The 27,194-nt window shown below is 40.7% G+C and overlaps 4 protein-coding genes across 10 annotated transcripts; all 4 read left to right on the top strand.

Annotated features, from left to right (window-relative positions):
• The first annotated feature begins 771 nt into the window (after window positions 1–771).
• On the top strand, window positions 772–8,772 carry pecam1a (platelet and endothelial cell adhesion molecule 1a). 6 transcript variants are annotated; one of them, XM_058654660.1, is made up of 15 exons: window positions 772–914; window positions 1,031–1,054; window positions 2,250–2,543; window positions 3,376–3,672; window positions 3,764–4,024; window positions 4,116–4,397; window positions 4,830–5,135; window positions 5,231–5,512; window positions 5,877–6,009; window positions 6,138–6,205; window positions 6,304–6,357; window positions 6,918–7,016; window positions 7,108–7,164; window positions 7,776–7,792; window positions 8,449–8,772. In XM_058654660.1, exons 1-15 carry the CDS (start codon window positions 854–856, stop codon window positions 8,569–8,571), a joined length of 2,358 nt encoding a protein of 785 aa, XP_058510643.1. In that variant the 5' UTR covers window positions 772–853; the 3' UTR covers window positions 8,572–8,772. The 6 variants fall into 6 exon arrangements, 3 of the variants coding, with proteins under 3 accessions (XP_058510643.1, XP_058510641.1, XP_058510640.1); XM_058654658.1 differs by having other exon boundaries at window positions 8,446–8,772; XR_009242568.1 differs by having other exon boundaries at window positions 7,108–7,792; window positions 8,449–8,580.
• A 7,054-nt stretch (window positions 8,773–15,826) lies between these two features.
• ppp1r27a (protein phosphatase 1, regulatory subunit 27a) lies at window positions 15,827–17,865 on the top strand. The gene is made up of 3 exons (XM_058654646.1): window positions 15,827–16,401; window positions 16,554–16,704; window positions 17,122–17,865. Exons 1-3 carry the CDS (start codon window positions 15,978–15,980, stop codon window positions 17,240–17,242), a joined length of 696 nt encoding a protein of 231 aa, XP_058510629.1. The 5' UTR covers window positions 15,827–15,977; the 3' UTR covers window positions 17,243–17,865.
• Window positions 17,866–17,955: 90 nt separating this feature from the next.
• On the top strand, window positions 17,956–22,380 carry mcrip1 (MAPK regulated corepressor interacting protein 1). Its single transcript, XM_058654647.1, has 5 exons — window positions 17,956–18,078; window positions 19,300–19,389; window positions 19,580–19,698; window positions 21,423–21,527; window positions 21,626–22,380. Exons 2-5 carry the CDS (start codon window positions 19,382–19,384, stop codon window positions 21,688–21,690), a joined length of 297 nt encoding a protein of 98 aa, XP_058510630.1. The 5' UTR covers window positions 17,956–18,078; window positions 19,300–19,381; the 3' UTR covers window positions 21,691–22,380.
• A 1,117-nt stretch (window positions 22,381–23,497) lies between these two features.
• On the top strand, window positions 23,498–26,370 carry alyref (Aly/REF export factor). 2 transcript variants are annotated; one of them, XM_058654591.1, is made up of 6 exons: window positions 23,498–23,862; window positions 25,171–25,329; window positions 25,420–25,567; window positions 25,652–25,715; window positions 25,801–25,999; window positions 26,087–26,370. In XM_058654591.1, exons 1-6 carry the CDS (start codon window positions 23,623–23,625, stop codon window positions 26,099–26,101), a joined length of 825 nt encoding a protein of 274 aa, XP_058510574.1. In that variant the 5' UTR covers window positions 23,498–23,622; the 3' UTR covers window positions 26,102–26,370. The 2 variants fall into 2 exon arrangements, with proteins under 2 accessions (XP_058510574.1, XP_058510575.1); XM_058654592.1 differs by lacking the exon at window positions 23,498–23,862 and adding an exon at window positions 23,880–24,795.
• The last annotated feature ends 824 nt before the right edge of the window (window positions 26,371–27,194 follow it).

Below are 27,194 nucleotides of genomic sequence, written 5' to 3'. Positions count from 1 at the left end.
ATCCAGAACATCTACAGATGTTTCTTTCTTTTTTTATACGATCATGTATAAATGATCACAGTCTACAGCAAAAGTGTGTCAGTTGCTAAGATCTTAGTTTGTAGTCTATAAATGATTCATTGGCTCCATCAGGGTTTCATCTTGCAGTTTCAACAAGAGGGTGCTGAGCACTGGAGAAAGGATTAACCGTGGGGGTTTGAGACGGTGTCAAAACAGTGTATGTTATAAATATGCTTAATGTCGGATAAGAGATTGTATCATTGCTCGGTAGGGATCCCTGTAGGTCAGTGAAGAAACTTGCAGATGATATTAACAATTTACGAGTAGGCAAAGTAGAGCACAGCCTTTCATTTGCTATATTATTCTTGATGTGTTTGTTGTTTTTGGTTTGTCTGTGTTGAAAGGCAGCTGCCTGACCACTCAGTTACCAAATGTGGCTGTAGTGAGATATTGCTCTGCAGGATTGGGATTAAAAACAAGGTGTTGAATGAATGAGTAATTCTCATCCTCGGAGCAAACCGAGGATGTTACATGGTCAAAAAACTTTCACTAAAGGCTCTTGTGCAGCGTTTGTTGGTCCCTCTGCCTCCTGTACACCAATTGCAAGTTCTCAGTTCCTGAGGAAGTAGTAACAGCCATTTCCTGCTCAGTCAAGCAGTACACGATAAGACGAGGAACCCCTCCCTCATCAGCCTTACTGCACTGAAACACCAAGAGTTTGTCTACCCCACACACTCCACCTCTCCCTTCCTGCGGCCCCTCCCCTCTTCTTCTGCCTGCCCTTTGCTGCCCCTCTGTCGTCGCACCTCTGCAGCTAGAGTTTAATCACAGGAGTGAACCACCATCACTCAGGATGGACACCAGACCCCCCAACCTGCCGCCGCTGCTGCTCCTCACCATTATCCTCCTCTTCTGTAAGGACCCACTGTTGTGCCGCTTTACAGATAAAGGTTTTTCTTCCAGTCACAACCAATGTCCTGATTATATTTTCTGTTGTTTTTTTTTCCCCCTTCTTTTATTCCTACTACAGCACAGTGTGCAAGAGGACAGTCATGTAAGTATAACTACATGCTGCACTGTACATTGTTTTTCTAGTGTTGAGAGAGTTCATGGAGATCCAGACCGCATTGTATGAGACAAGAAAGCTCTTTGTTGCAGGAAGTGGGCATTGTATTAGGCACTCCTGGCCTCCATGATATTTTCATGGCTTTGTTGAAATGTCTCAAAGCTATTTTCAGTTGTCGCAGGTGAAGCTGGTTATTTCTTTCACAACACCCTGAGTAATGATGGACTCAAATGTTAAACCTGATGTGGAACTAAAACACAAACATCCTGTATTGTTGTTGTTGTTTTTTTATTCTTCGCCAGATGTTTATAGAGACAGTCAAAGTCTTGAAGGCCCTGTGCATAAAAGTCAGTTGCTGGATAATTGCTTTGAAATAAAAGTCATTTTGGTTTTTCTAGCCTTACAAAAAAAGAAAGAAAAAGCCCTTTACATGTACTTGAGACAAGGGGATTTTGCTTAACAGAAGCCATCATCTGACACCCGACATGCTTTGGAAAAGGGAGGGGTGCCGTTTCCCTTCTTTGTGCTGTTGCCTGAAACACTTTTTTATAAAGGCAAGATAATAGTTTGTTTGTTTTTTATTTATTTATTTATTCTCTGAAAAAGTCTCCTTACTTCAAGACTTTTACCAATCGTCCGACAGCTGTGGAGAAAAATGGCAAAACAAAAAAACCTCGTTATGGGACCTGGGTTCAGATTTATATTTTGTCAAAGCTCTATATTTGTAAGGTTTTTCATTGTTTTCTAATGGAGCCGAGTGAGACCCGGCCCTTCACTGTCTCCGTGGCTCTACATCACTGATCCCGGGGCCACTGCCCAAACTCACAGCGGCACTTTGAGGATGTTGACAAAGTGATTGTTTGAAAGTAGTTGAGGCAGGTTACACAGTACTGTTGTTGCCGATGGAGAGCAGGAGAGTGATAAATGAACACAGCTCTCCCAGGGGAAAGAAAGGGTCAGACACCGTTTGTTCCGTCAGCAGCTCCTGCTTACAATGCAGTCGAGGGCAAGGGAGAGACTTCACCTTTAGTGTGGAAAAGAAACCCACCCTGACTCTTTGTCATTGCTGCAGCCCTTTGTGTTGATTTTACAAAAGGAAAATAAGATTTGTGAATTTTTAATATGCATCTGTGTGTGTGTTTGTGTGTGTGTGTGTGTGTGTGTGTGACTTTGGAACCCACAGCATACATTATAGATGCCGTGGGCCTCAAAATCCTACCTGCCAGCACTGTCCAGAGTGGCACACTAGTGACTATGCAGTGCCGGGTCATCGTCAGTCATGACAACACCGCACGCCTGACGCATAAGTTCCAGATTGTCCGTGACGACGTTCCCATCCGCTCCTTCACCACCACAGAAGACACAGTCGTGCATGAACTCCAGCCGGCCAGGGCGGCCGACTCCGGCAGTTATGAATGTCGGGTCACAGTCAAAGACAAGAGCAAAACCAGCTTCAGCCAAAAACTGGACGTCACAGGTATAAAGTTCTAGGTGTCACATTGGTATGGTACATTTCTCAAACCCTTGTCTTGTGATTGCTTTTTCCCCCACTGTGGTGAATTTATGTTACAGAAGTTAATAAAATAGCAGGAACTCTGCCATATGTCATCATAGGCAGGCAGGATGTCAACTTAAACCTGTGAGACAAAAGCAGAGATATTTCTTTCCTGTTGTTATTGCTATCCATTTTTCACAACATGATATACAGTGTTTTCATACACCTTGAAATGTTGTTTTTTTATGAGTAATGATCAATTACAGTGAACATTTGGGCTTTGTGAGTGCTGTGCGAAGGTTATGTTATAATTACTTTGTAATTAAGTTTTGAGCAGGGAGGATTTTTTTGAAATGTTGCCTTGGAGATGTGTTCAAGCGTTCTCGTAACATTTGACATTTCACATTCAGCTGGTGAAAGGGACAAACAAATAATTGGGCGTTTATGCTGTAAAAATAATTGTGCGGGGGTTTGTGTTTTTTTTATTTGAAATTTTTGCCTTACAAAAGGTTACATTTGAATAGTGGGTGTTATAATTTCTTTCAGGACACCATGTCTTTCAATTTCATCTGGCATAAGAAATATGCTTTTCAACTTGAAATGAGTGTCTAAGAATGTAAATAATCACAATTCATAATGAATGTGTTGTGTTTTCGATACAAAAAAGGAAAATTCATTTGAGAGTTACCAATTTTTGGTAAGTTTGCCAACCATTTTATTTTTACACTGTATAGTATCCGAGCAGCAAGTATAGACTATGAAGAATAATGGCTTTGCTTTCCATTGTCTTATTGTTTTGTTTTTCCCTCCTCAGGCCTACAGGATCCTGTTCTGTATCTGAACAAGACCACGTTGTATGAGGGTGACGACTTCATAGCGACCTGCAGTGCTCCGGACGAGAAAGGATCCCTGATTTTCCGTTTTTTCCGTAGGTTTAGAAATGAAGAGTCTCAGAGGATGAAGCAGGTAGCACCCACTGGGAGCTCATCAGAGACCACGCTGGTTCTCAGACAGGCTGGAGACTACTTCCTGTACTGCGACTATGAGATTAATTTGGTTTCCGGGACCAGGCGCTCTAACCACAGCAATGAGGTGCAAGTGATAGTCAGAGGTGATTAGAAGAGTTGATATGTGCATCACCAAGAAAAGATCAGTTGTTATTCAAGAGTTATTCATCATTAACACATTTCTGTGTCATGCAGAACTCCACATTTCCCCTGTCATGAATGTGCTGCCAACTTCTCGTGTCTTCGAGGGCGATGTAATAGAGGTGGTCTGTAAAGTGGTGACGTCACTGGAAGACATCCAAGTATTCCTGACAAAAGACAAGAGGATCCTCAAGCAAGCACCAGTCAGCTTCAGTCATCGGTTCACAGCGCAGGAAGGCGACTCTGGGGAGCTTGTGTGTAAGGCAGAGTGGGGCAACGTGCAGAAAGAAACCTATATAACACTCACCGTCAAAGGCAAGAACACCTACAGTGATATATGTCATTTAACATCCCGTTACTTTGTGTATTTTTGTGTAGAAAATGATGTTTCTGCATTTTCCGACAGAGCTGTTTTCAAAGCCCTGGCTGACTGTGGATCCTGTGGACATATTCGTGGGAGACCGCTTCAAACTGACCTGCTCTGTGTCTGTTTACGTCCCTGAGAGGATCAACAACGAAACACTGCAGTTCGCCATCTACAAAAATAACAAGAAGATGACCAGTTCAGAGACGTACATTACCCAGGCACATCCTAGCACAAATGGCAACTACACCTGCAAAACCATGGCTTCTTCGGTTTCACACAGTTTTGTAAAAGAAAGTCCAACGCTGGTTGTAAAAGCCAAAGGTACGTCTTGACATTTAAATTGCCAGAGTTTTGAAAACTGTGTGTTCATTTGCTCGACATCACAACAAAAAATGTGCTGTATGTATTGCATTGTCATAGTTCCCAGAGCATGAATCCTATGACCTCATTGATCCCGAAGCCTCCTTTATATTGACTCTACAGCAATAAGATCTTTAATTAAATATCTTATTAGATGGATCGTCCTGTTATACCGATCTTTTCTTCCAAATGAAAAATTCAGTTGGTGCAATACACTGCTATCTATACCCAAATAGCTGCAAAACTAATAGCATTCTTGTTTGAGGGAGCTGTGAAGAATCATGGTGTAATCCTGCCTAATGTAAACTAAAACTATCAGAGAAAAACATAAAGATAGAAAAAAAATTCACAAACATAGTGAAGAATGAACTAACGAATTATTTGTATCCCCAGTTCCTGTCTCAAAACCTGTAATGAGCGTGGTGGGTGGGACGCTCATACTGGGAAGGCATTTCCAGCTACTCTGTCACAGCGACCAAGGCACTCTCCCCATCATATACTTCCTGTACGGGCCTCGGGGGCTAATTGGGCACAGGGTGGTGGGCAAGCCAGGAGACCAAGCCGTCTTTAACTGCTCATCCATCTTTAAGAGCTCAGACTTAAGCAAGTTCATGTGCCAAGCAAAAAACAGTCAACACAGGCCTCCCATGGTTGGCTCAGGAATCGAGGCACAGCTGCTCCGTTCAACCACGATCATAGGTTTGTTGGATGCAACAATAACAACGACAATCAGTTAAACCAGTGGGAAAAAGCATTGTGACCTTCAAGTCTAATCACGATTTTACTCTCTCCAGAGCCTGTGTCAAAACCAATGCTTACTATAGAGCCCAGCATGGGGGACGTGTCCGAGGGCCAGGACCTGACTCTGTCCTGTTCAGTTCAAAGTGGCACTCCTCCTTTCAACTTCACCTGGTATCGCGCTGAGTCGGAGGGAGCACTAGCAACACAGACCTCCAAAATGAAGAAGGGATACTACCACGTACGCAATGTCAAGGGAGAGCACAAAGGGGGGTACTACTGCGTGAGCACCAATCCCGCCAATGAAAGCAAACAGAGTCACACTATCATGATCACAGGTATGTGTCATCCTCATGCATGTATTCTTCTGTGTCTGTCCTTGTGAGGACCTTGTGACTTTTAATTCCTTCGTTTTGAAAAGCAATGTTAAAAGTGAGTTGTTTATGTGATCGTTAGATGTAAAATTCTCTGAATATTCACTTATGATTCGAAAGGTAGATAATAGATTCTCACCTTGTTGCATCAGGGTACACCCAGCTGTTTTCAGTCTGGGATGACAGGGAATATTCCATTTAACCTTTAACACAGACACAGTATTAATAATGAAGTTGTTATATGCCATATACCTCTGAAATTGAATGCTGTTTTTTGCACCTAAAGTATAATTTCCATCTGTCCGTTTAATTCACATGTATTCTGCAGTGAAGATGGCTGGCTGGAAGAAAGGTCTCATCGCGTTCTTCTGCATCCTGCTCATACTGGTCTTGATCCTTGTTGTCGTCTTCAAAACATGTCTCCGTCAGTTTAAAAGGAAACGAACGGGCGAGCTGTCAGTGTGAGTTGCAATTGTTCTTATCACAAATCTGTTTTAGTGGTGGTGTGAGTGAGAGCAAGCACGGCGGCGCCCACACAGCTTCCTGTGTTTAAGAAAGCTAATTGTGTTTCGTGTCCACCTCGTCTTAGGAAGTCAGCCAGCACCAAAGTGGAGCGCTTGAGTCTCACTCAGGCAGAGGTCATTGAGGCTGCAAATGGTACACATTCACGCTTATTTTATACTGATTTTTCTTTTTAAATGCTTTGAGCATTCAAATCATTCCGTTCATTGTTCATCACACTCCTTCTTGTGTAGTCACGCCAGGCATGATGGGAAAAAGTGTGTGGAGTGAACATGTGTCCGGCTCTGGTGAGTAGACTGCATGGCCGTATTCTGCTTATTGTTACAACTCCCATGTCCATCTTAATTAATATTTACTGACTTCACTCCTCTGTGAACATCAGCCCTAAAGCTATTAAACCTGGCATAAACCCTCAAAACATGTGTATATTAAATACATCTCAATAATATCTAATCTAATGTCTTTGTGAGGACATTTTGGCTGGTCCACACAACTTTAACAGGGTTTTTGAGAATTAAGACTAAGGATTAAGGTTAGGGTTAAGATTAAGATAAATTTTAGATTTAGCTTTTGCTTTAGCTTTAGTTTTAGGTTAGGGTAAGTAATTGAGTTGGTGATGGTTAAGGTTAGGGTAAGGGGAAATGAGTGTCCACAAAAACAGCATGTGTGTTTTTATTCTTGCAATTTTCTTTAAAATAACATGGCGACCTATCCGAAGGTTTATCTTGCATTTCGCCCTATGTCAGCTGGGATTGGCACCAGCGCCCCCTGTGACCGTGAGTGAGTGAACATGACATGACATAAGTGAAGTTTTTTTTTTAATGCTGCTGAGTGTTTTGTGCTGCAGAGTCTGATGACCAGAAAAGTGAGACTGCCACAACAGAACCTCAATACACAGGTGAAGACCAACACAGGCAAATCCAAACAGAGGTGAACCTGCCTCTAGGTTAGTTTGCGTTCAATTATAAGACTTTTGTCAAATCTAACCATTCTGGCATTAAATACGTTTGTTAATGTTAATGTTTGTTCTATGTTAGCACCAGTCAAGACAGAAACAGACACAGTGAACAGCGAAGTGAGGAACTCCAAACACGGTAGGACCGGTCTCCTTCCTGCTCTTCATTCAAATTGCTCGTGCATTACATGGTGTGAAAAACTACGCCACTGGCTTACATTTTTTTTGAAAAATGCACCAGGAAACAGGATCAGCTCCAACTGTAAACATCTGTGTTGTTGGTGAAAGAATGTCCCATGAAAACAGAGGCTCCATTCGCCAGGTGTCCACTTCCTGCTTTCATCAAAGAGAACTTCCTGTCCCAACAATCAGAGTTAAGCAGCGGGTACATCCGCTAAGACTACGCGAGGAACATGCCCCCATTGTTTAATAGTCCTGAGGGAAATGCTTGTCCATTGTTCTGTCATTGGTTCCTAACAACAACAGTTTACATGACATCATGTTTGTGTCACACAGTGATACAGCAGAAGACTTTGGTTTTTGCTCAGTCACTCAAGGACTTTTCATTATATACATGCATGTTAGCGATGTGACTGTATGCGATGTGATTAGTTTCCAGTAGGATGTACACGATGGGCAGAATGCCTTTGTCACTGTTCCCGTTTAATGAATGAATCATTGCAAGTTTCCCTTGATTCCTCCTTCATTCCTTTCATTTCCTGAGTTTGTTCTCTGGCTTTGTTTTTGCAGGTGATCCAGAGCAGAGTGTAAGTAGCAGCACACATGCTTAGTAACTATACCGATAGTAATGCATTCCAGAACCCCAGAACATGACCTCAACCATTGAAACTAAATGCCAGACATCAGCTGTATAAACTAACCACGCACACAGATCTGTTGTGTCTTGGCTCAGAACGACTTCTCTTGGAAATGAACAGCAATAACCAACAATAAGCGGAAACCCCTGTGACGTCACCTCAAGTATTAGATTCCTCAGAACATTGTTGTTTGTTCAAAAATGGGAATAATATCATGTTCATCTAAAAAAAAAAATTTAATTCAGGCATTTGATTCAGGCATATTAACATAATGCCAACATCAAAAACTTAGTTCCATTGAAATGAAATCATAATAGTAACTTTATATAACACTGTATACATCACAGTGTTACATACTGCTTAACAAGAAGTAAAAGAAGTAGTTAAAACCATTCAAGCAGTTGGTAATAATGCATAGAAAAGAAATGAAAAAAAACTGCAGGAATACATAAAAATGACGTATGATAAATATGTGCAAAGTAAATATTCCCTAAAGCTTTGATTTATCACACTGATAGATGGAGGCAGCAATGTCATGTAATAATAATCTTGTTGCAGGTATAAATTAGAGTTTCATATTTAATTTTTTTATCTCTTTTCAGCAGACCGTAGAATATGCAGAGCTGAATCATGATACAGATCACCAAGGTGACCACGGAGAACATGGAGAACATGGCGAACAAGACTCTGTCCAGTGCGACAACAACACTGCTGACCACGGAGAATAAAAACATGACAAAATGAACAACGTGAATATTTATTATTCCCCTTATTTATCCAGCTGGAGAAATGACTGCTGGAGAAATGACATAAGATGCAAAAAGGGTTTTTAGTATTTTTGTAAAGGTTTTAAAAAAAAAAACGAAATCATTCTGCACTGATTCAAATTCACTTGCTTTGCAAAGCAAATAAAATGTTTTTGTTACGTGTTTCTGTCCCGTATTTGTATTTTGTCCTGTCTTTGGTTGCAGAATCTAAGAAGAAGAAATATTTGAAGTCAGCACTGTGGTGAAAATTGCTTCATTACTTGATAAAATACAAATTTACTTTATATTCTTCAGAAGTGAATGTGAGAAAAAACTCATTAAAAACCACTAGAGGGCAGCCTTCAAGCAGCCCTGAATGTAAGGTGATTTAATTGAATTAATACTCCTTACACATGGAGTGGCCTACCTCGAGTAGTTTCTTAATATATGTTTCCTTATTTCTTTATATTCTTGTATGTTTGCAGTCTTAGAGGACTCAGGGTTACAGGTTTACTGTGGCTTATATGTGTCTAACGATGCATGTGACAAATAAAACTCTTGAACTTGAACTTAAAAAAAAATCTAATTCATAAATTGTAAAACACATCTACTGTATATGACGAATTTTGCCTTGAGCACTGAACATTTTTCACACAGATTTTGTATCATACACCTGTAAACCCTCTGTAAATACCTGAATATCACATGTAGCCTGTGTACAAATGGTATTAAACACCACTTTTCACTGACACCACTTGTCTGTTTGACCCCAATTTGAGCCCATGAATAAATAATTACTTTCACCATATGGATTTGTAGATTTAGTTTTCTATATTGCAAACCCTCTATTTTGTATTAATGTTTTTTTTGGCTTGACTGTGTTTGTCATAAGAATCGAACTTCATGTCTGGAAGCTTTACGCGCAGGAAAAATGTGTTTTTCAGGTGAACTGACAGCAGCAGTAGAACTTAATGTCAAAGTGCATACATTGGGTTGAGTCAATTCATGGCAACTCTCTGTCGACATGTGGATTACAAAGATCGGCTTTTTGACGCGAAGCTCTTAGGAGCAGATCAAACCCGTGTGGGAAAGTGTCACATCTGACACCTGAGCTGACAGCGACAGCCTGCCACCGACACACTTTCATCTCCATTCTTAGCACAGACTAAGGCCTGTCCACACGGAAACGAGTAATGTACGGACTGACCTGTATATCAAGGGTTTATCTTATCTCTCCATCTCATTGCCTCTCTGTCTGACATTCACCCATGTGTCATGTATCCCCATGAACAGTGCAGCTTTGTTAAATTGTCACCAGGGTGAATATTTCCATAGATTACACCATTCCCTCCTGAGCTTTCATAAGCCAAATGACTTATTTGTGGTAACTGTGGCTTCGGCTCAAAGCTTAATGAAAACATACTGATTAGAGCTGTAATATAGTCAACTCATGGTCTGTTCACCAGATATTAATCATGGACACAGGAAATGTAAGCTGCACAGTCATTATCTTGGCCTAGACAGTATGTGATCGAGAGACAAAAACCACAAAGTCGTGTTTGCTCCAAGTGTATTTCAAATTTTTCTGGGTTATTTAAGACTCTGCACACTTTGCCCATGGATGGTGCTTCTCTCACTTCAGATCGTAACCCCTCTGTCAGGGGAGAAGACAGTGGATTTACTACCCGTCCCAAAATGATGATGTGTGAGGTCATGTGCCTCAGCAGAACGTTGGGATTCATATTACCACAGGAGGACACGCACAGCCACTCAAGCTGTCACATGATCATTTTTTACAGCGACAGTATTGTGGTAATTAAGGAAACGCACTTGGCTACACGCATATGCGAAGAGTGATAGATCAGTGTTCAGGTCCCGGCGCAGTCTTCAGTCCGCTCTTTACTACTGCACGTACACTCTTCATATCTGTGCTGAGTAACCTGATCCAGCTCCATCTGTATCTGGAGCACCACTCCTGAATCGCCATTGGCTGCTGTGCTAAAATTAGCATATTGACCCCTTTGAAATGCATTCTGGGAATATCCTGTCTTTCACTTGGCCTTATGGGGCCAGTGGTCGTCTTCAGATGCTGCACTGAGGTCATCACTTAGACCTGATGTTTCTTCTTTCCGCAAAGGAGATTTTATGTTCTAAGTCACAAAGTGGTTGACTATGATTTATAATAATGGAGTCAGTGAGGCAGTGGGAGCCCTTCTGAAACTGGAGGTACTCTCTCTCTCTAAGTTGTAGCACCAAAAACACATTTTAATGTTATTTTAAGTGTCATTTTAGGGGATTTTTGGTTCATGATGTTATTATTCTGCCTCTGTTTGGTCTCCATAAACAGAAATGATATAACATCATCTGAAAAGTGTTTATATTAAACAAGCAATGTTACTACAGTTTTAAGAATATATGTTTTCTAAGATGAGTCAACTGCACAATCAGGTGGGCACAGTTAGCCAACTAGGTCTGCATTAGGCCACATAATATGCAAAGCATGACCCATATGCCAAGGTTTAAAATCAATGATGGTTTATAACATTACAGTACATGCATTTTACAAAAAAGGAACTTTATTTGAAGTTTTTGTTCCATGCAGCATTTAAAACAGTTTCCTGTTACGAATATGCTGTAGTGATCAATGGTAAGAGCTCATTGTCCATTCATCTTTTAGCTAAAAACACATACAATATTGATTTTCTTTTTTTGTCATGGACAAGCAACTACATGACATTGTGCTGTAATAAGGCTACGGGCTGAAGACAGCCCAGCCATGCCACTGTGTGTATGTGTGACACTTTCATTGTCCTTCATAGGCTGAGCAAAGCGTACTCTAAGTAAGTCGACCTGTTAAAAGTCCTCCATATCTGATTGCTTAAGCTCTCATAGATCCTGAATATTAATGTGACATTGAGGGGGAGGGTTCACTGGACAGTGGACACACGTCCCCATTTCAAGATTGAAACATATACCCTCATTGTGCAATCAAGAATCAACCAATTATGTACAATTTTTAGCCTTTGACCTCCTTTTCCATGGATACGGGCTTCAGCTAAAGTAACTCTATCCTCACACAAACAGTCAGCAGCCTTGGTGCTACTTCCACTCCCCTCTATGCTAAGTCTCAAGTCCTCTTGCGCTCACTGTGTCCCGGACAGCTGCAGCATTGGTTTACTTCCTTTAACTCTTGGCACTGCAGTATTTTTTTCTTTAATACTTGCTCAATATCAACAAGAGAACCCCACATTGGGATATAGGCTTTTTAAAATTGTCTTTGTATTTAATTGGGCAACAGGATGGCATATGGATTTAGTAATAAGTTCTGTAGAGTTTATGGTTTGATTTTTCACTCATGGAACAATTTATTCACAGCTGTACTGTATGTCCTTTTACACGTCCGGTACATACGGGCCACTAGAAAAATATTGCAGTGTTTATGAGGAGCCAACAGTTCTGAACAATTCTATTTCTCTTTGGAACAAAGAACACATTAACACTTCACCAGTCTGCACCTGCTGTGTCCAAACACATAGACTAGAGTAAGATCGGGTACATTATCCTATTAAATTGAATAAACAATGCCTTTGATGACCACTAATTACATTTATTGCCTATTGTTAAAGCTCCAAAGATGTTAATATTCATCAGTGTTTATGCAAATCCCCCCCTATGATGAGATTATGAAATCTGTTTTCCCACGGAGAACATACACTATTTAAATTTCAAGTTTAATTGATGGAAAAATGCAGCCTCAGGTCAGTTATTTTCAAAATCAAGTTGTTTGCTTTATAGTTTGCACAGTTTTAATACATTTGAACAGGAAACACTAAGGCTCTACATTATAGGAGCACGGTAGTACAGTGACTCTTACAGTTTAACTCACTGCAGCTTGACTTTGCCACTGTTAGTAAATGACTCTATTGATTTTATATTAAAAGTAAGAAAGAAATGTAAGCCATACATTTAAAAATCATAAATGCCCATTACAATGCATTCATAACTGAGGGGGGAGTGGCTCAGCAACTTTAGAGTACAAAGGCATTAGAACCACGATGAGCATGCCACATGTGTTGGGCCATTTGGCAGATGAACTCATTTTAAACAGCATATGGCTCAGTTTAGCGTTGGATGTGTTTGCTTCATTCTTGTGAGGATTTACAATATCTCCTAATCAATTCACCTCATGCCACTGGAGCTTGTAATGTGCATATTGATTACATACTATTGCTTTTATTTTGTAAAGTCTATTATGAACTGTTTATGTTGCGGCTGTATATCCACGTTTCCCAAGAGGCATCATGGTGTCATAGTGTCTGTCTTTCTCACTGAAAGACAGAGGATAACTTGCTCCTGATTTAGATTACAACTTCTTTTTTTCCCCGTGTCCTCTGCGCGTGCCGTAACCAGATATACTTTGCAGCCTGAGTGTATACCTCCCACTGGGGCTGTGGGGATCCAGACAGTGACTAATCCCCTCATGTGTACGGCTAGTGATGCAGGTGTGTGCTCACACTGGCTACCTGTCATGGGACCAAAATGTGTCCAGGAAAGCGAGGCGGCTTCTGAGAAAAGACTTTAATATTGGCTGTGTTATTTATTAAGCCATGACCTTCCTATAACACTTATAACAACAGTGCATTTCCGTCTCGTGCCCTATACTTCTGTTTAAAATTCCGGCTGAGGGTCAAAACTAAGTTGTGAAACAATACACGGGCAGATGTGTACACAAATTATTCATATTTGATACACTGACCTTTGTGGTCCACATTATTTATTGGTACAGCAAACCTGCATTCATTCCATGCTAAAGACTGACAGGATGCTTCGCAGCGCTTATTTTTAGAGGATGAAGTCATAGAACTATCTCTTACCTGTGAAGGAATGCATAGCTGCAGCATGTATTGGTCACTGATGAGCCTCTGTGACAGGTCAGTATTAAAAACATCTTCATGTTGTGTGGACTTCAGTTTCATGGTTTCATTTTTTGATTGATTGTCACTGAAGACCTGAATGTTTGCAACCGGACAGATGCAGATGGGTCATCCTGAGCACATATTAAAAGTTTCTCTACCAAATATGAATGACAGTACGTTGTAGACTTCCCTGTTTGAGTTTGGCTATAAACAATCCTTGGTTTTTGTTCAATTTAAAGGTCCAGTGTAACGGACTTAGTGAGACTGCTGATTGTAACAAAAAGAGGACTGAAAGGATGTTGTTCTTCATAAACTATGTTTACACGGACACAAGCGATTGGAATAAAAGCCTGATCGGAATAAAAATGTCATGTAAACATGTCAATCTAGAAACACTGATTCCAGTCCACAACACCACAGAGATGCAATCAGCATTAGAATACTCCTTTTTCTACCTAGGACTATTGCGCCATGTAACTGAATGTTTTCAGCTATTTGACACATCATAACATGCAAACAAAGGGACAGGCAGGTAGTGGGAGAGCAGGCTGAGACTATGTTTAGCTGAAAGCATGTGATATTTCAGTCTGACATGTGTCCAAGAGTCGCCATGACATCGGGTTGTGACAAATAAACATTTTTTCACATGCTATGGTTCTCGTTTCTTTTGGTGTGGAAGTAGCTGTGGAGAGGAGCGGGGAAAGCAGAGTGTCACCATCGCTCAAGGACGTCCCGGCACCCCCACAATACCATATAAGACACTGTGAAACTAGATAGTGGCTTTAAAAAAAACCTCTTCCACAAGTATTGCATGACAGCTTGAGTTATTGCACGATATGATGTGAATATTTTGCTTTTTCATATTCAAAAACAAAGCAAGCTGCTGCTTGTCTGCATTTTCAGTCTTCACAGCATGCACTGCCGTTGTGTGACAGCCGTATTATGAAGATAAAGACTGGCGAGGGAATGCCCTCCAGATGACGAAGAATAAATAATAAAATATAATTTACAGCAACTCGTTAAATAGCAACAAAAGTGATTGAGGTGTGTCGAAACGTCGTACTGTAATTGGTCGCAGTTGTGTCTCAACACAAACCTAAGAATGGCAGCCGTGCTATTTACTCTGCTACATTGGCAGCATCTGTGAGATGCCCAATTCCTCTTCTAAGGTTCTATAAACCAGTTATAGCCAGCTCTGCCCATCTTAAAGGTTTGTCTGAGGACAGCTGGTGTGACCACCACACTATAACAACTCAACGTCTGTCACGTAGTGATAAAAAATAGGTGGTGTTTATCATTTATCAACATTATATTTATAAATTCATTTTATCTAATCACATAGAATACAGGAAGTTTCTACGTGTTCTGAATTCTCAATTTTTTTGAGTGTTGTAAATAGCTGCCTTTCTGGCAACCATGTGACTTTTCAGTGGCATCTGAGATGAAGGGTTACATTTACTCTGTGTGGCCCTCGGCTCCTCATGACTGCGCTCCCACAGTAACCTCCACGGGGAAAATATATTGGTGTATCTGGTTAAGAGGCAAAGGGCACACATAAAGAGTCACATGACATAAACATGCAGTGAGGAACACAAGAAAGAACCTTTACAAAGTTGAAAACGCCCCCATACACTTGACTTTAAAAAGGTATGAAACACACCTCTGTGTTACAAAATTACAAAAGAAATTATAGTTGTAAGCGTTTTGAATCAAAAGGGGCAGTCAAATCAGCAACACAAGCCAGAATAAAATCATGTGCCGTCGCTTTATGATGTTGTTTTTCTGTTGTGAAACACAACTCTTGTTGACGTCTGCAAAACAACATTCTCAGAAAACTGGCATGTGTGCACATACACACGTACTAAGAAATTGCTAAACCCTCCCAGACATGTGACATACACGTTATTGTTGGACATTCAGTGACATTTGTGTATGTTTATGTAGTGAGATGTCTCAAGCAAGACCCAAAGAGATTTTTTTTTTGTCAACAGTTTTTATGATTTGGCGACAGTGTCCATGGACATGTGCCTGCACAGTGGGAGGAGCTATACAAGGCTCTCATTTCTAAGCTGAAGTCACTGGATATTAGGCCCCAAAATAGACCAACAGAGGGTATATAGGGGTCCTCACCAACTTGCCCCATCAGACGATGGTCCTATGCTACAGCAAACACACTGTGCGTATAAACCATTACAACCTCAGATGGGAGAGATTCACAGCAGATGAAAAAAAGAGGACAAACCTAACTAAAAGAAGGGGATTTGGACATAGTGAAGTGAAGAAAAGGATTTGAAAAGTGCTAATATTATGCAAAGTTGGGGCTGGACGAGGCTTGGATAAATAAAAGGAGTCAAAGGGACACACAAAGGACACGCGGCAAAGGATACTGCTCTTTTATTGGATTAGTGCATTCTCTCGGATTTCTCACTTCCCTCCTCCTGAGCTGACAGCAGAGGGGGAGGCACTGCAGTGATGAAGTTCAACTATCATGTACCTCCGGCGTCCTCGTACACACGCAGTTCACAGTACACGCCAACGTACCACACACCTACCTATTGCACCACCTCACAGTACACACCTACGAACTACAAATCTACATATACCTCAACAACAAAGTACACCCCCACACAGTACAGCACAACACATTACACACCTGCTTACACAGCTGCACCAACATACATCCCTTCATACAGCAAAGAGCCGCGGTACACTTCATCACGACGTGCACAAGCAAAGGAAACCCCTGCACCTGTAATACCAGTCACACCTGCAAAGAGGACTGTGCACTTCCCCAATGACATCATCTTCCAAGATATTGTTAGACGAGGAGATTTGGAGCAAATTGGTCGGTTCATGAGAGCAAGGAAGGTTCGTGTGGATACAATTTTCCTCTCAGGTGAGTTTCCCTGCAGGCACTGAAAAAACCCTCAGCTAAATGAAATGCAACATTAGAGACTAGACCACACCAACCATGGCCTCATTCTAAAACAGTGACTTGACTGCATGGTTCTGCTCAATTGCAGAGGACTTATTTAGTTTTGTGTTCAGGTATGGCAGCACTACATGAAGCTGTGCTAACGGGAAACCTGGAGGTGGTGAAGCTGCTGGTGAAATACGGCGCGGATGTTCATCAGAGAGACGAAGATGGCTGGACGCCACTTCACATTGCCTGCAGTGACGGCTACCCAGAAATTGCTAGGTAACATCACCACCATTTGCCTCTGATTTCTTTAAATCAAATAAATACCTTACCTAGAGAACATGAACATTTAATTTTTAAATTGTGTAGCACAGTGGCTTTGGAAACCAGGCAAAGGCTTTTTGGATATGTATTTTAAATAGCTAAACATTGTGAAAAAATGTGGAAAAAGTGACATAATCCAATAATCATCAATCAAGGGGATTCACAGGAAATAATGATTTACACTACCCAAATACCAGGATGTTTTGTTTGATATTATGATCATAAAGTGACCCACAATAGAGCTAAACTAATATATTTAAACGGTGGATGGTGACTAAAAATAATTTACTGAAATGAGAAATAATGGGGTGTTTTTATTTGTAATCTGAATTTTGTTTCACAATATTCATTCAGTCCCTCCCCCTCCTTCAGGTATCTGCTGTCGATTGGAGCTAGCACAGAGGCAGAGAATGAAAATAGTGAGAAACCTGCAGACCTCATCGACCCAGACTGCAAAGATCTGGTCAAACTGTTTGAGACTGGCTGTGTGTGACTGGCCACCATGTGGAGGGAAGCAACTATTGCCCATCGATATACTGTACATCACTGATTTTGTCAAGCAAAATGGTTGGTCTTTTTGTCGGTTTCAAAAGTGGTTGTTTTTTTCAATTATAACCGCGAATCAACATGCAGTTAAGCTATATTTCCCTTTAATGTGGTTTCTGGTCATATATTTTATTACTTTATTTTGTGAATTTGTCTTTATGCCAGCGTCTATTTTGGAAATATTATTTTTTTACTTTCTCATGTTTCTCACAATGTCAAAAATGTGCCACCAAAATCTGCTTTACCTGTTATGTATGCATCCCTTTTTGATTTGGTTAATTTATATTATCATGAATATTTCATAATAATGGTGGGAAGTTAAATTGCAAGTTACATTACACTAAACATTACATTATCAACACAGTATGTGGACCTAGATGTTTTCTGTCTGACAAGATAATTATCTTCACTGCTGGGCAGAAAGAGGATAACCTCAATTAATAACCATTATTTCTCACTAAGATATTGCTGTTCTTTTCTGTAGTGAAATCAGCAATGAAAGTCTTATTATTTTCTTTTCAATAACTATTTTTTGTACATTTTCATAAATAAAGATACCTTTCATAAATATCACTGTCTTGTTTTTTAAGAATAATGAAAAGACCATCATCCACCATCACTTCACTATCATGTAGCTTTTCAAATCATGTCCGCTTCGAGTCCTTTCACTTCCGTGTCCTTTCCCGGAAATGATTCGTTGGCATTGGCAACGTTTTAGCCAGGTCCAGCGACGTACACAGTCTGAATCAAGACACCAAAAGGGAATATTATTTTTTTAAAAAGGTTAGTTGAACATCTTAACACTGTGCTCTGTTACCCGTAGCTTTAAGATGCCGTTATTGGGCCACGCGTCTTTGTAATAAATGCTTAATACCGGCAACGCTGCTGAAATGTTAGCTGTTTTAAGCTAACGCTACGACAAGGCAAAGTAAACCAGATGCTAGCCGGCTAAAGCTAGCTAAAACTATTGTGTCAGCAAATCCATTGTCGGCTATCCCTCGGGGCATCGCTGCAGGATAATACAGATTCCCAAAAATAAGCAATTTTAGGGACGGTGCGTGCTCTTTTTGTCGGGAGTTGAAGCACAGGTTACACACTGGGCTTGACTCTTTACCCTGCTGAAGCTACCGAAGTCAAAACGTAAACAAAGACCTATTGGTTTGTTGACGTCCTTTAAACGCTTACCGTACCTGGGCTTTATAGAAATTAGGAAAGGTTTGCAACTTTTTTTTCAGCATTATGAATATGGTAGACGCACTACCTGTAGGTATATTTTAGTATGGAAACAGTGGATAGTTTGTAGCTAAAAAAAAACAACTCAGTGTGTAACAAGCGTTTTAAAAAAAATACGTTTTGTTTTAGAGATGTAGGAATTTAGTCCTAATCCTTTTAGGGAGCAATGGTAGAAGTATTCACATTCATACTTAAAGTCTTTGTGATCATATGGTGGTATTATCAGTAGAACCTCCTACAGTTTAAATACGGTGAAATCAATAAAATGATCTTAATCAAAAGTAAAAATGTACACAGCAGTGAGGGTCTAGAAATAATAACTAATCTTAAGATGTCTTTATTATTGAATAGTGTGAAATGTGAACCAATGCAAGTTCATTTGTGTAGGCAAAAGTGACATCGCCTTATGTTTTGAGTCCAAATACCGAGAAAAAAACATATCATCATATCGGTGTGAGTGTGAGAGTGAATGCTTGTTTATCTCTGTGTGACCCTGTGATGGACTGGCGACCTTTCCAGGGTGTACCCCACCTATCGCCCTATGTCAGTTGAGATTGGCACAGCCCCCCTTATGTGGAGGATAAAGTGGTAGAAGATGGATAACATATTATTCATTAGTCATATGAGAGACTGAGAGTAAAGAGCATTATCTGTGATGTAGGCAAATGGATAAAAAAAAAAATACTAATGCAACTGTTGCCTCAAAAATCTACTTGGTAAACTTCTTAGATTGTGTGAGATTTAAAAGTTATCTCTCTTGTTTCTTTCAAGACTCCAGCTAAGGAATTCTGAACCTTTGTATCTTTCAAACTCACCATCGAGGAGCGAGGAGTGAGTACAGACTGCAAACAGAATGACCAGGTGGGTTAATACTCAGTACAAACTGTATTAAGAGTGGTCTTTACAGTTTGATTTAATGTAGTTTAATGTACTACATTGTTGATTGACACATAATAATAGTATTATGTCATTCATTTAGTGTGCGTATACATGACAAGTGACTTAATTGTCTGTTCGAGTTGCTCACTTAGCTGTTTTCATGTTTATGAAGCTCATCTGCTCCCAGGATGGTGAATAGTTACAAGCGGACTTCAAGCCCCCGATCCCCAACTAACAGTGGGGAAATCTTCACTCCTGCACATGAAGAAAATGTGCGCTTTATTCATGATAGTAAGTATGATCTCTAATACTGGTGTTTTAAATTTTCTTTGTCAATTTAAAGTCAATGTAACAGATAATGTGCATAATTTGTGAACCACAGTGGGATTTTAGCTTTATCACCTGGCACTCAAATTTTTCCCAACACTCATACTAGATGATTAGTCTATAACCACTATATATTTTTGCTCTAAACAAAGAAAATGTTTACATTGCGTGTTACTTACCTTACCAAAAGTATTTGTTCAGTACAGAACCTTGGATCTAAAAAATCTGCTGAATGTTTAATCATCAAAAAATAAAAGAAACATTGCTATTTGCCAGACATCTCTCCATATGACTACCACTGGCTGCAAATGAGTGGAATGTAAAAGCATTTGCAGGACAAAGGCTGTGTCCACATTATCACGTCTTAGTTTTACAACAGCATGGTATCAGAAATACTCTCTCTCTCTTTCACCATATATGGCAAGTGATCTAATAAGGGCACTGGCGTGTGCAGTGCGGACTTTGGTGGTGTTTGGATGAGAAATGCAAGAAACCTTGGCAGAAATGTGACAGGTCACTAAAAGATCAGCTTTTTCCTCGTCTCGCAGGGACAAATGAATGGAGTCAGACAGTACCCTCACCTTTCTTTGATCTTTATGCGGGTTACTGTGGTAGTAAATTATACACCTTTTATGAAGATGGAGCTGCCAGGCAGGAGAAAAAAAAGGGGACGACCACAGAGAAGGTTCCTTGAATATTGTGAAGGAGGACAATCGGACAGTTGGTCTAACTTAGGAGGACATGAGGGATAAGTTGAGAAGGAGACAGATGATCTGGTGTGGTGACCCCTTAAGGGAGTAGCCGAAAGAAGAAGAATGTTCTTTGTTAAAAAAACACACCAAGGCCAATTATCATCCAGGGGTTTAGAGAGAGGAGGGAAGCATTGCACCTCTACAGCCAGAAATTACTTTCTTTCTGTTGAATCTGTTGAATGGGTGGCTTGACAAGGCTTCAAACTCAGCAGGTGACTTTATATTGTTTTATATTGTATTATATTGTTGTAAAGAGAACTGATACAGGTACTACACTAGTACACTAGTACTTATACATGATAAGGCACAATAAATAGACAAACGTAAAAACAAGATTTTAGCTATTTAACAAGAGGCCCATTTAATAAAACCCATGCTTGCTTAAGACCAATGTTTATATTTGCCACTTAAACCCCCCTTTAGCCTTTTCTAATTAGAAAGTTAGGTTTGTAAACCACTCATTCTCCAACACCAAAGAAAAGAAAATCTCTTTTTAGCTTGCAAGGAAGAAGAGGCTGCTGGTCTATATCTGCCTTGCTTGGTAAATGTATATACACATTTCAAACACAGAATCACAAATATGACATTTGTACTTACTGATGGGGGCAGCAGTGGGCCATCATTTAAAAATCACTGATTTTGGCATGGGGAGTTTTTAAAGCAATACAGACTTCAGTTTCCAAGAGGAAAAGGCTGTCATGTGTGAGATAAGTGAGAGCTGGCTTCTGTGTCTCAACCTGGCTCTAGGTGCCAGTAACACACAAACGCAGTTAGTGGAAGTGCTAAAGTAGTTGCCTAATGCAAGCATGTTGTCACAGATTTTGTGAAATTGGACATGTAAACCACACGTCTCACATTTATCAGTTTATTTTAATTTAAATGTGTTATTTTCCTTCATTAAGTCACAACTGTTGTCATTGTCGCTCTTCTCTTCAGCATGGCAGTGTGTGCTTAGAGACATCAGATCAACACAAAATAGTGAACGTAATGACCGTGGACCACAGGAATATGTGGAGAAGAACCCAAACCCTAACCTAATTTGTAAGTTGTTAGCAAATTGGAATTTTATATGTCACACCAAAGGAATAAATCGATCAAGCACAAGCCAGTTAACAACTTGTTTCTGCCTGCTTTTGCAGCTTTTACGCCAGTGGATCTGAGTGACCTCAAGAGACGCAACACACAGGATGCCAAGAAGTCTTAGTCTTTCTCATAATAGCCAGGTTGCTTTTTTTTTTTCCACCCATTATCCTTGAGAACTTTTCCTCCATCAGCCCTCTGTCAGCCAGAAAGTCAACCCTGTTGGCCAGTCTAGCACAGAATGCCAAGTTTTTTTTTCTAAACTCTGGACCATAACAACACACATCTCTTTCTTTATCATCTACAGTTGAAGAAAATAACTGGGATCTTGGGGAGTACAAACTCTCCCCTCTCTTGGTTTCTTTTTTTTTTACGTCACAAAAATCATCATATTTTTATTGTTTATGTGGATGGGACTGATGCACTCCTTCATTACAGTTTGCTGACATCTGATGCTGATGTACAAACTGTTGACTGTCTCCACAGGACATAAAAGACTACGTACAGTCTTAAATACAAACCCTGTTTTCTTTACTTCTGCTACTTTCATGACTGGAGGAAAATGCGAAAGGGCTGACATCTTTTTCTTTTTTTTTGTTTTGGGTAGTTTGATCAATAAATTGTAGGAGTAATGGAATTGGAATGGAATTACGGAAGCCAAATGCAATGTAGAAGGCCAACATTTTTATTATAAATTTTCTTGCTCTCAAATGGACTTCACGAACTAGAGACCTCCCCAAGTATGCTATGCTAGGATAACCCCTTCCTTCCCTAAAAGTTAAGACAAAATGTTGAATAAAAGATTTTTACAATTGTGGTGGCAATTTCTGTTGAACAGAGAAACAAAACTGGCTCTTGTCTTTCTGTAAGTTTCCCAGCACAGTCATGAACATATAAGGTGCGAATCAATGTAGGTCACAAGAGATGTCCGTGTTATACTGTATGTAAGCTGAAGAGTTATACGTTATCTGAATAGGGAGTTATGCATTATGTGACTTTTGGTACAGAAACAGTGGTGCAGTTCAGGCAAGCTTATCTTGTTCTGTCCTTGAACATTGAGTACACAGAGAAGTGTGAAATAGAGTTTAATGCTGCTTGGGCACTGTGATGAACCATGTGGCCACTTCAGAATACAAATTAGAAAAGATCCTGCTTGTATTGACCCTGCATAAATATTAACCAGAATGAATTTCCCTGGGATTTACTTATTTAAATAACTGATTATACTCAACTTCAAAGGAAAAAATACATTTCTTATAGGTCCACTGTAATAATTAGTGACATCTAATGGTGAGACTGCAGGTAAACAAAGACCAAAAAGACAGCCTGAAACACACACTCTGGCTGGTTTGTCCTTAATAATATTAACACGACATTGCGATATGGCTATCTTTATAAAGCAAGACCCTTAACTAAAGTATATACTAAGGCTACAAATATGAAACAATTATTTATTGTAAAACAATTTTACACTACATGTCATTAACTGATTATTATAATCATTGATTATTTAACTGATTTTGACTTATTTGGCAATTATACATAATTAATGGACTGATTTTGCGTCAGCAAGTTATTTGCTAAAAATATATGAAGTGAGAAAAATAAATGGGCATCATGAAACTGTTTAATTTCCATTTGAAGGTTGTTGACATTTGAGTATAGACATTATGATATATTCATACATTCATAAATATCAGCTAAAAGTATACATGTAAATAATATACAAAAAATACATAACAACATAATGCTAATAAAGAAGAATAATAAAGAAAAATATTCATGTTTCTCGGTGTATATATATAGAGAGAGAGTTTAAATGAATCTTCTAAGTGTCAATATGCAAGCGTCACAAAGGCCCCTGCGTGATGACGTCATGGTTACGTACAAGACGTGGGGAAGGCAGTTCGTATATATACAACGTCCGCCAGCTTACTGTGCTTTCTTATCGGGACAGAGAACGAGTTTGCTTAGAACTGCAGGGAGAGGGACCAATCGACTCTAGGGTGTATTTTTAACATTTTGTTTATAGTTTAGCATTACCGGGGCATCAAAAATGGCCGACAAACTGGATATGTCTCTAGACGACATTATTAAGCAGAACAGGCAGCAAAGAGGAGGAGGCCGCGGTGGAAGAGGTCGAGGCCGCGGAGGCTCCGGTGGCGCCCGAGGAGGAGGTGGTGCTGGTCGCGGTGGAGTCGGTGGCGGATTTGGAGGCCGAGGCGGTGGATCCGGCCCCATGAGGAGCCGACAGAACCTGAGCCGCGCTAGAGGCAGACCAACGCCTTACAGCAGGGTATGAGAAAGTTAGAGGAATGAGCAGAAAAGGAAAAATTCCTTCGGCAACCCTGAAAATGCCTATGTTACGTCCTTCTATTCTCCAGTAGGCTTGCCAGCTAATCTAGCTAGCTCTCAGAGTTTGCGGTTTAGCATTAGTGGAATATGTTGTCATAATATGTCCCTTCTCCCACAACCTACGTTATCTTTTTTTTCAAGAAGATGTCCATTGGAGCGCACGAAAGTGTTAGCCGTGTTGGCTAACTAGCTAAAGTTGGATTGAGAGGGCCTTGGCGGCGCCATTTTGAATCCAGCATCTTAAATTAAGGCTAGTCGTCCACACGCATTTAAGATTCGATGCAACCGCAGAATCAAATGATGATGGTCAGAGGAAGCTGCTTCGTCGAGAAAATGTGCCATCAAATGATTTTTCTTCACAACTTTTGGGAGAGTAGTTTTTGTCTATGTCCCGGTGCTGCATCCAGGCGGCCTTTTGTTCGGGAGTGGCTGGCGGGTTTCACAACAAGGCCGGTGTGGTGGCTTTTCAACCAATGTGGCTGTTACCTATGGATGGATCAGTGGACTTCAACACCCCTGATGGCGATCCTATGAGGCAAATCTTCAGTCTTTTAGTGAATGGGCAATTTAAGATCAACAATGCCTCAATCAAAATGGCGTGGTCTCAAAATGGACGCTTAGATAATCCACTCTCACAGAGAGGGGGTGTTTGGCCATCCATATTAGTTTTTCTGGTGAATCTCCATTCCATATGGACAATTCCCCTTCACGAAATCCTGTTTTGTGGCGTTGTAAAGAACTCTTGAGCAAACAAGGAAGCGTGGTGCAACGATGGAGGCAACGCTGCTTCAGATGGCGACCCCCTGTGTACCTGTGGATCGTTTCTGGAGAGCTTTTGGAGGCGCAGATGGCAAGAATACTGTGGGCAATATCGGTACAAGTTGTTCAGCGGGACAGGGTTTGACATAAATAATATGGGTGGGATTGGGGTAACTTTGACTCAGTAGTCATTGTATTTATCATTATAAGCTTTTGACATTGTTTACACTGTGTGTAGAGGCCATGTGCAGCACATGCCTTGTACTTTGTGGCCAAGTGTCTGTGAATGTCCCTCTGTCTGAACTGATTCACTTGCTTGTAGTGATGGGGTGGGCAGGGAATATTGGGGACCCTCTTGGGGGAGCTGAGCACCCTGGCCCTGTTGGAAGTGGAACCCCTGCTTGCCCCAACACCCAGCCGTGTGGACTCTGTGATTGACAGGCAAGGGGATCCTGAAGTCAGCAGGTGCGTTCTCTTTCATCTGTTGCAGCCTAAACAGCTTCCAGATAAGTGGCAGCATGACATGTTTGACAACGGCTTCAGCGGCTTCAATGGCACTGCTGGGGGTGGCGGAGGAGCTGGTGTGGAAACTGGAGGGAAGCTCCTTGTCTCCAATCTCGACTTTGGGGTCTCAGATGCCGACATTCAGGTACTTGGATTTTTACTTTTCTAACTTTATAAAGTTGCTGACAGGGTGGTGTGCCATGATTGCTTATCAGGGTTCTGCTTTTCTTTTCAGGAACTTTTTGCTGAATTTGGAACGCTGAAAAAGGCTGCAGTTCATTATGACCGATCTGGAAGGAGCTTGGGAACTGCTGATGTACACTTTGAAAGGAGGGCGGATGCACACAAGGCCATGAAACAGTACAATGGCATCCCACTTGATGGTATGCCTCAGATTGTAAATTAAGTCTTTTTTTTGGGCACTGCTCCCCTGCTGTGATTTTAAATTCTTATCCTTTAATCTCAAGGGCGACCAATGAACATACAACTCGTCACATCACAGATAGACACACAGAGACGGCCTATGCAGGGGTAAGTGTGGCAGTCTTTTTCCCTCCCCTTATAGCCTCACTTGCACATACTGTCCACTAACATGAAGTGATGGTTTTGTTTTCAGGCTAAACAGAGGTGGTGGGGGCATGAACAGAGGTCGTGGGGGTGGATTTGGAGCCATGCAAAGAGGTCGAGGAGGACGTGGTGCTAGCGGTTCAAGAGGAAGAGGTCGAGGAGGACGTGGCGGGAGCGGTGGTGGCACCAGCAAGCAGCAGCTATCGGCAGAAGAACTTGATGCTCAGTTAGATGCCTACAATGCTAGAGTATGTTCAGCTGTCCACGTCATTACCAGTCATCGGAGAACTGATGTTTTGGCAACTGTCTCTAATTGCTCTCTCTTGTTTCCTCAGATGGACACCAGCTAAATTAAAGCTCCTCCGGATTGTCGTCCTTCCTGGCTGCACAAGGGTCGTTGAAGAAATGTGCAGAACATTTTACACTTGGTTGTCTATTTGTGTGATGGAAGTTATTGTTCCAACTTCTTTTAAATGCTCTGTGTTTTTTACCTTTTTTTTTTCTTCTTCATGAAAATGGTATTGGCTGTAGGTTAATGTGAGTTGGGTTTTCCCAGTCCTTCCCTCTACCCTGTCGTTACTGAGACTTGTAATAAACCTGCAGTGCATATTAACCATAACCCTTTTCTGGTTTTGTTTCATTGAATCTAGACTTAATTTTATGCTGTACTCCTTTTTTGACATGCTATCGCCTATACGTTGTCTTTGAACAGTTGGCTGACCGCCTACATTTATACAGTGTCAGAAGTGGCTAATCTCATCAGTATCAATGCATGAATAATCAACTTGGGTTATCTGTTTAGTGTAGGAGTAAAGTACTGATCATGTAAATAGGCTATGCTGTTTTGAAAGTAGTGTCACTTTCTATTTGTTCTGGTACAAATAACATCTACACAAAGGAAATGAAAGTCCTCTCAGAAGTAATGTCATGCAGCTCCGCCTCACCACCACTAGATGTCTCTACACCATCTTTACACACAGCCTATAGCCCCACGACCATATATGGTCTTAATGGTATCAACGGAGTTCTTTGAACCCTCCGTGTTTGGGGAAAAACGTGTACTTCGTACCTGCTTGCCACACCCATGGAATAGATTGATGAATCATGTATTAAGTTCCACTTCACTGGGTGGAAGTTCGTGTTTGCTATAAAGTTATTGTGTTGCAAATGTCACATCTCTAAATTAGCTGAATCCGATGGGAAGTGAACAAAATTAAAATATCTAAACCCCTGAGTGCAGCGTAAGTCTGCATGCCCACACATGTCAAAAGAGGATTTTCCCGGAAGCGTGGCAACACATGCACAAATGTTAAATGTTAACATTTTAACAACAGTTTCCGTTTAAGTTTTTCACAACTTGTGACGCATATTACCTTTTCCTTCTGATTTTGGACAACCCAGCTCCTTAAGTCTGCACATTTTTCGGTGATATATTTGGGTATA

Source organism: Solea solea, chromosome 16 (genome assembly GCF_958295425.1).
Source record: "Solea solea chromosome 16, fSolSol10.1, whole genome shotgun sequence".
In the NCBI taxonomy this organism is placed as follows: domain Eukaryota; kingdom Metazoa; phylum Chordata; class Actinopteri; order Pleuronectiformes; family Soleidae; genus Solea; species Solea solea.
This window is presented reverse-complemented; position numbering and strand designations above follow the sequence as displayed.

Excerpts from the sequence above, each read along its gene's own strand:
- pecam1a (XM_058654657.1), top strand. The coding sequence starts at position 854 with ATGGACACCAGACCCCCCAACCTGCCGCCGCTGCTGCTCCTCACCATT. Across the intron at positions 6,010-6,137 it reads CGAACGGGCGAGCTGTCAGT|GAAGTCAGCCAGCACCAAAG; the intron begins GTGAGTTGCAAT and ends ACCTCGTCTTAG. Across the intron at positions 6,358-6,917 it reads TGAACATGTGTCCGGCTCTG|AGTCTGATGACCAGAAAAGT; the intron begins GTGAGTAGACTG and ends TTTGTGCTGCAG.
- ppp1r27a (XM_058654646.1), top strand. The coding sequence starts at position 15,978 with ATGAAGTTCAACTATCATGTACCTCCGGCGTCCTCGTACACACGCAGT. Across the intron at positions 16,402-16,553 it reads GGATACAATTTTCCTCTCAG|GTATGGCAGCACTACATGAA; the intron begins GTGAGTTTCCCT and ends TTTTGTGTTCAG. Across the intron at positions 16,705-17,121 it reads GGCTACCCAGAAATTGCTAG|GTATCTGCTGTCGATTGGAG; the intron begins GTAACATCACCA and ends CCCCTCCTTCAG.
- mcrip1 (XM_058654647.1), top strand. Across the intron at positions 19,699-21,422 it reads TGTGCGCTTTATTCATGATA|CATGGCAGTGTGTGCTTAGA; the intron begins GTAAGTATGATC and ends TCTTCTCTTCAG. Across the intron at positions 21,528-21,625 it reads CCCAAACCCTAACCTAATTT|CTTTTACGCCAGTGGATCTG; the intron begins GTAAGTTGTTAG and ends CTGCTTTTGCAG.
- alyref (XM_058654591.1), top strand. The coding sequence starts at position 23,623 with ATGGCCGACAAACTGGATATGTCTCTAGACGACATTATTAAGCAGAAC. Across the intron at positions 25,330-25,419 it reads TCTCAGATGCCGACATTCAG|GAACTTTTTGCTGAATTTGG; the intron begins GTACTTGGATTT and ends TTTTCTTTTCAG. Across the intron at positions 25,716-25,800 it reads CAGAGACGGCCTATGCAGGG|GCTAAACAGAGGTGGTGGGG; the intron begins GTAAGTGTGGCA and ends TTTTGTTTTCAG.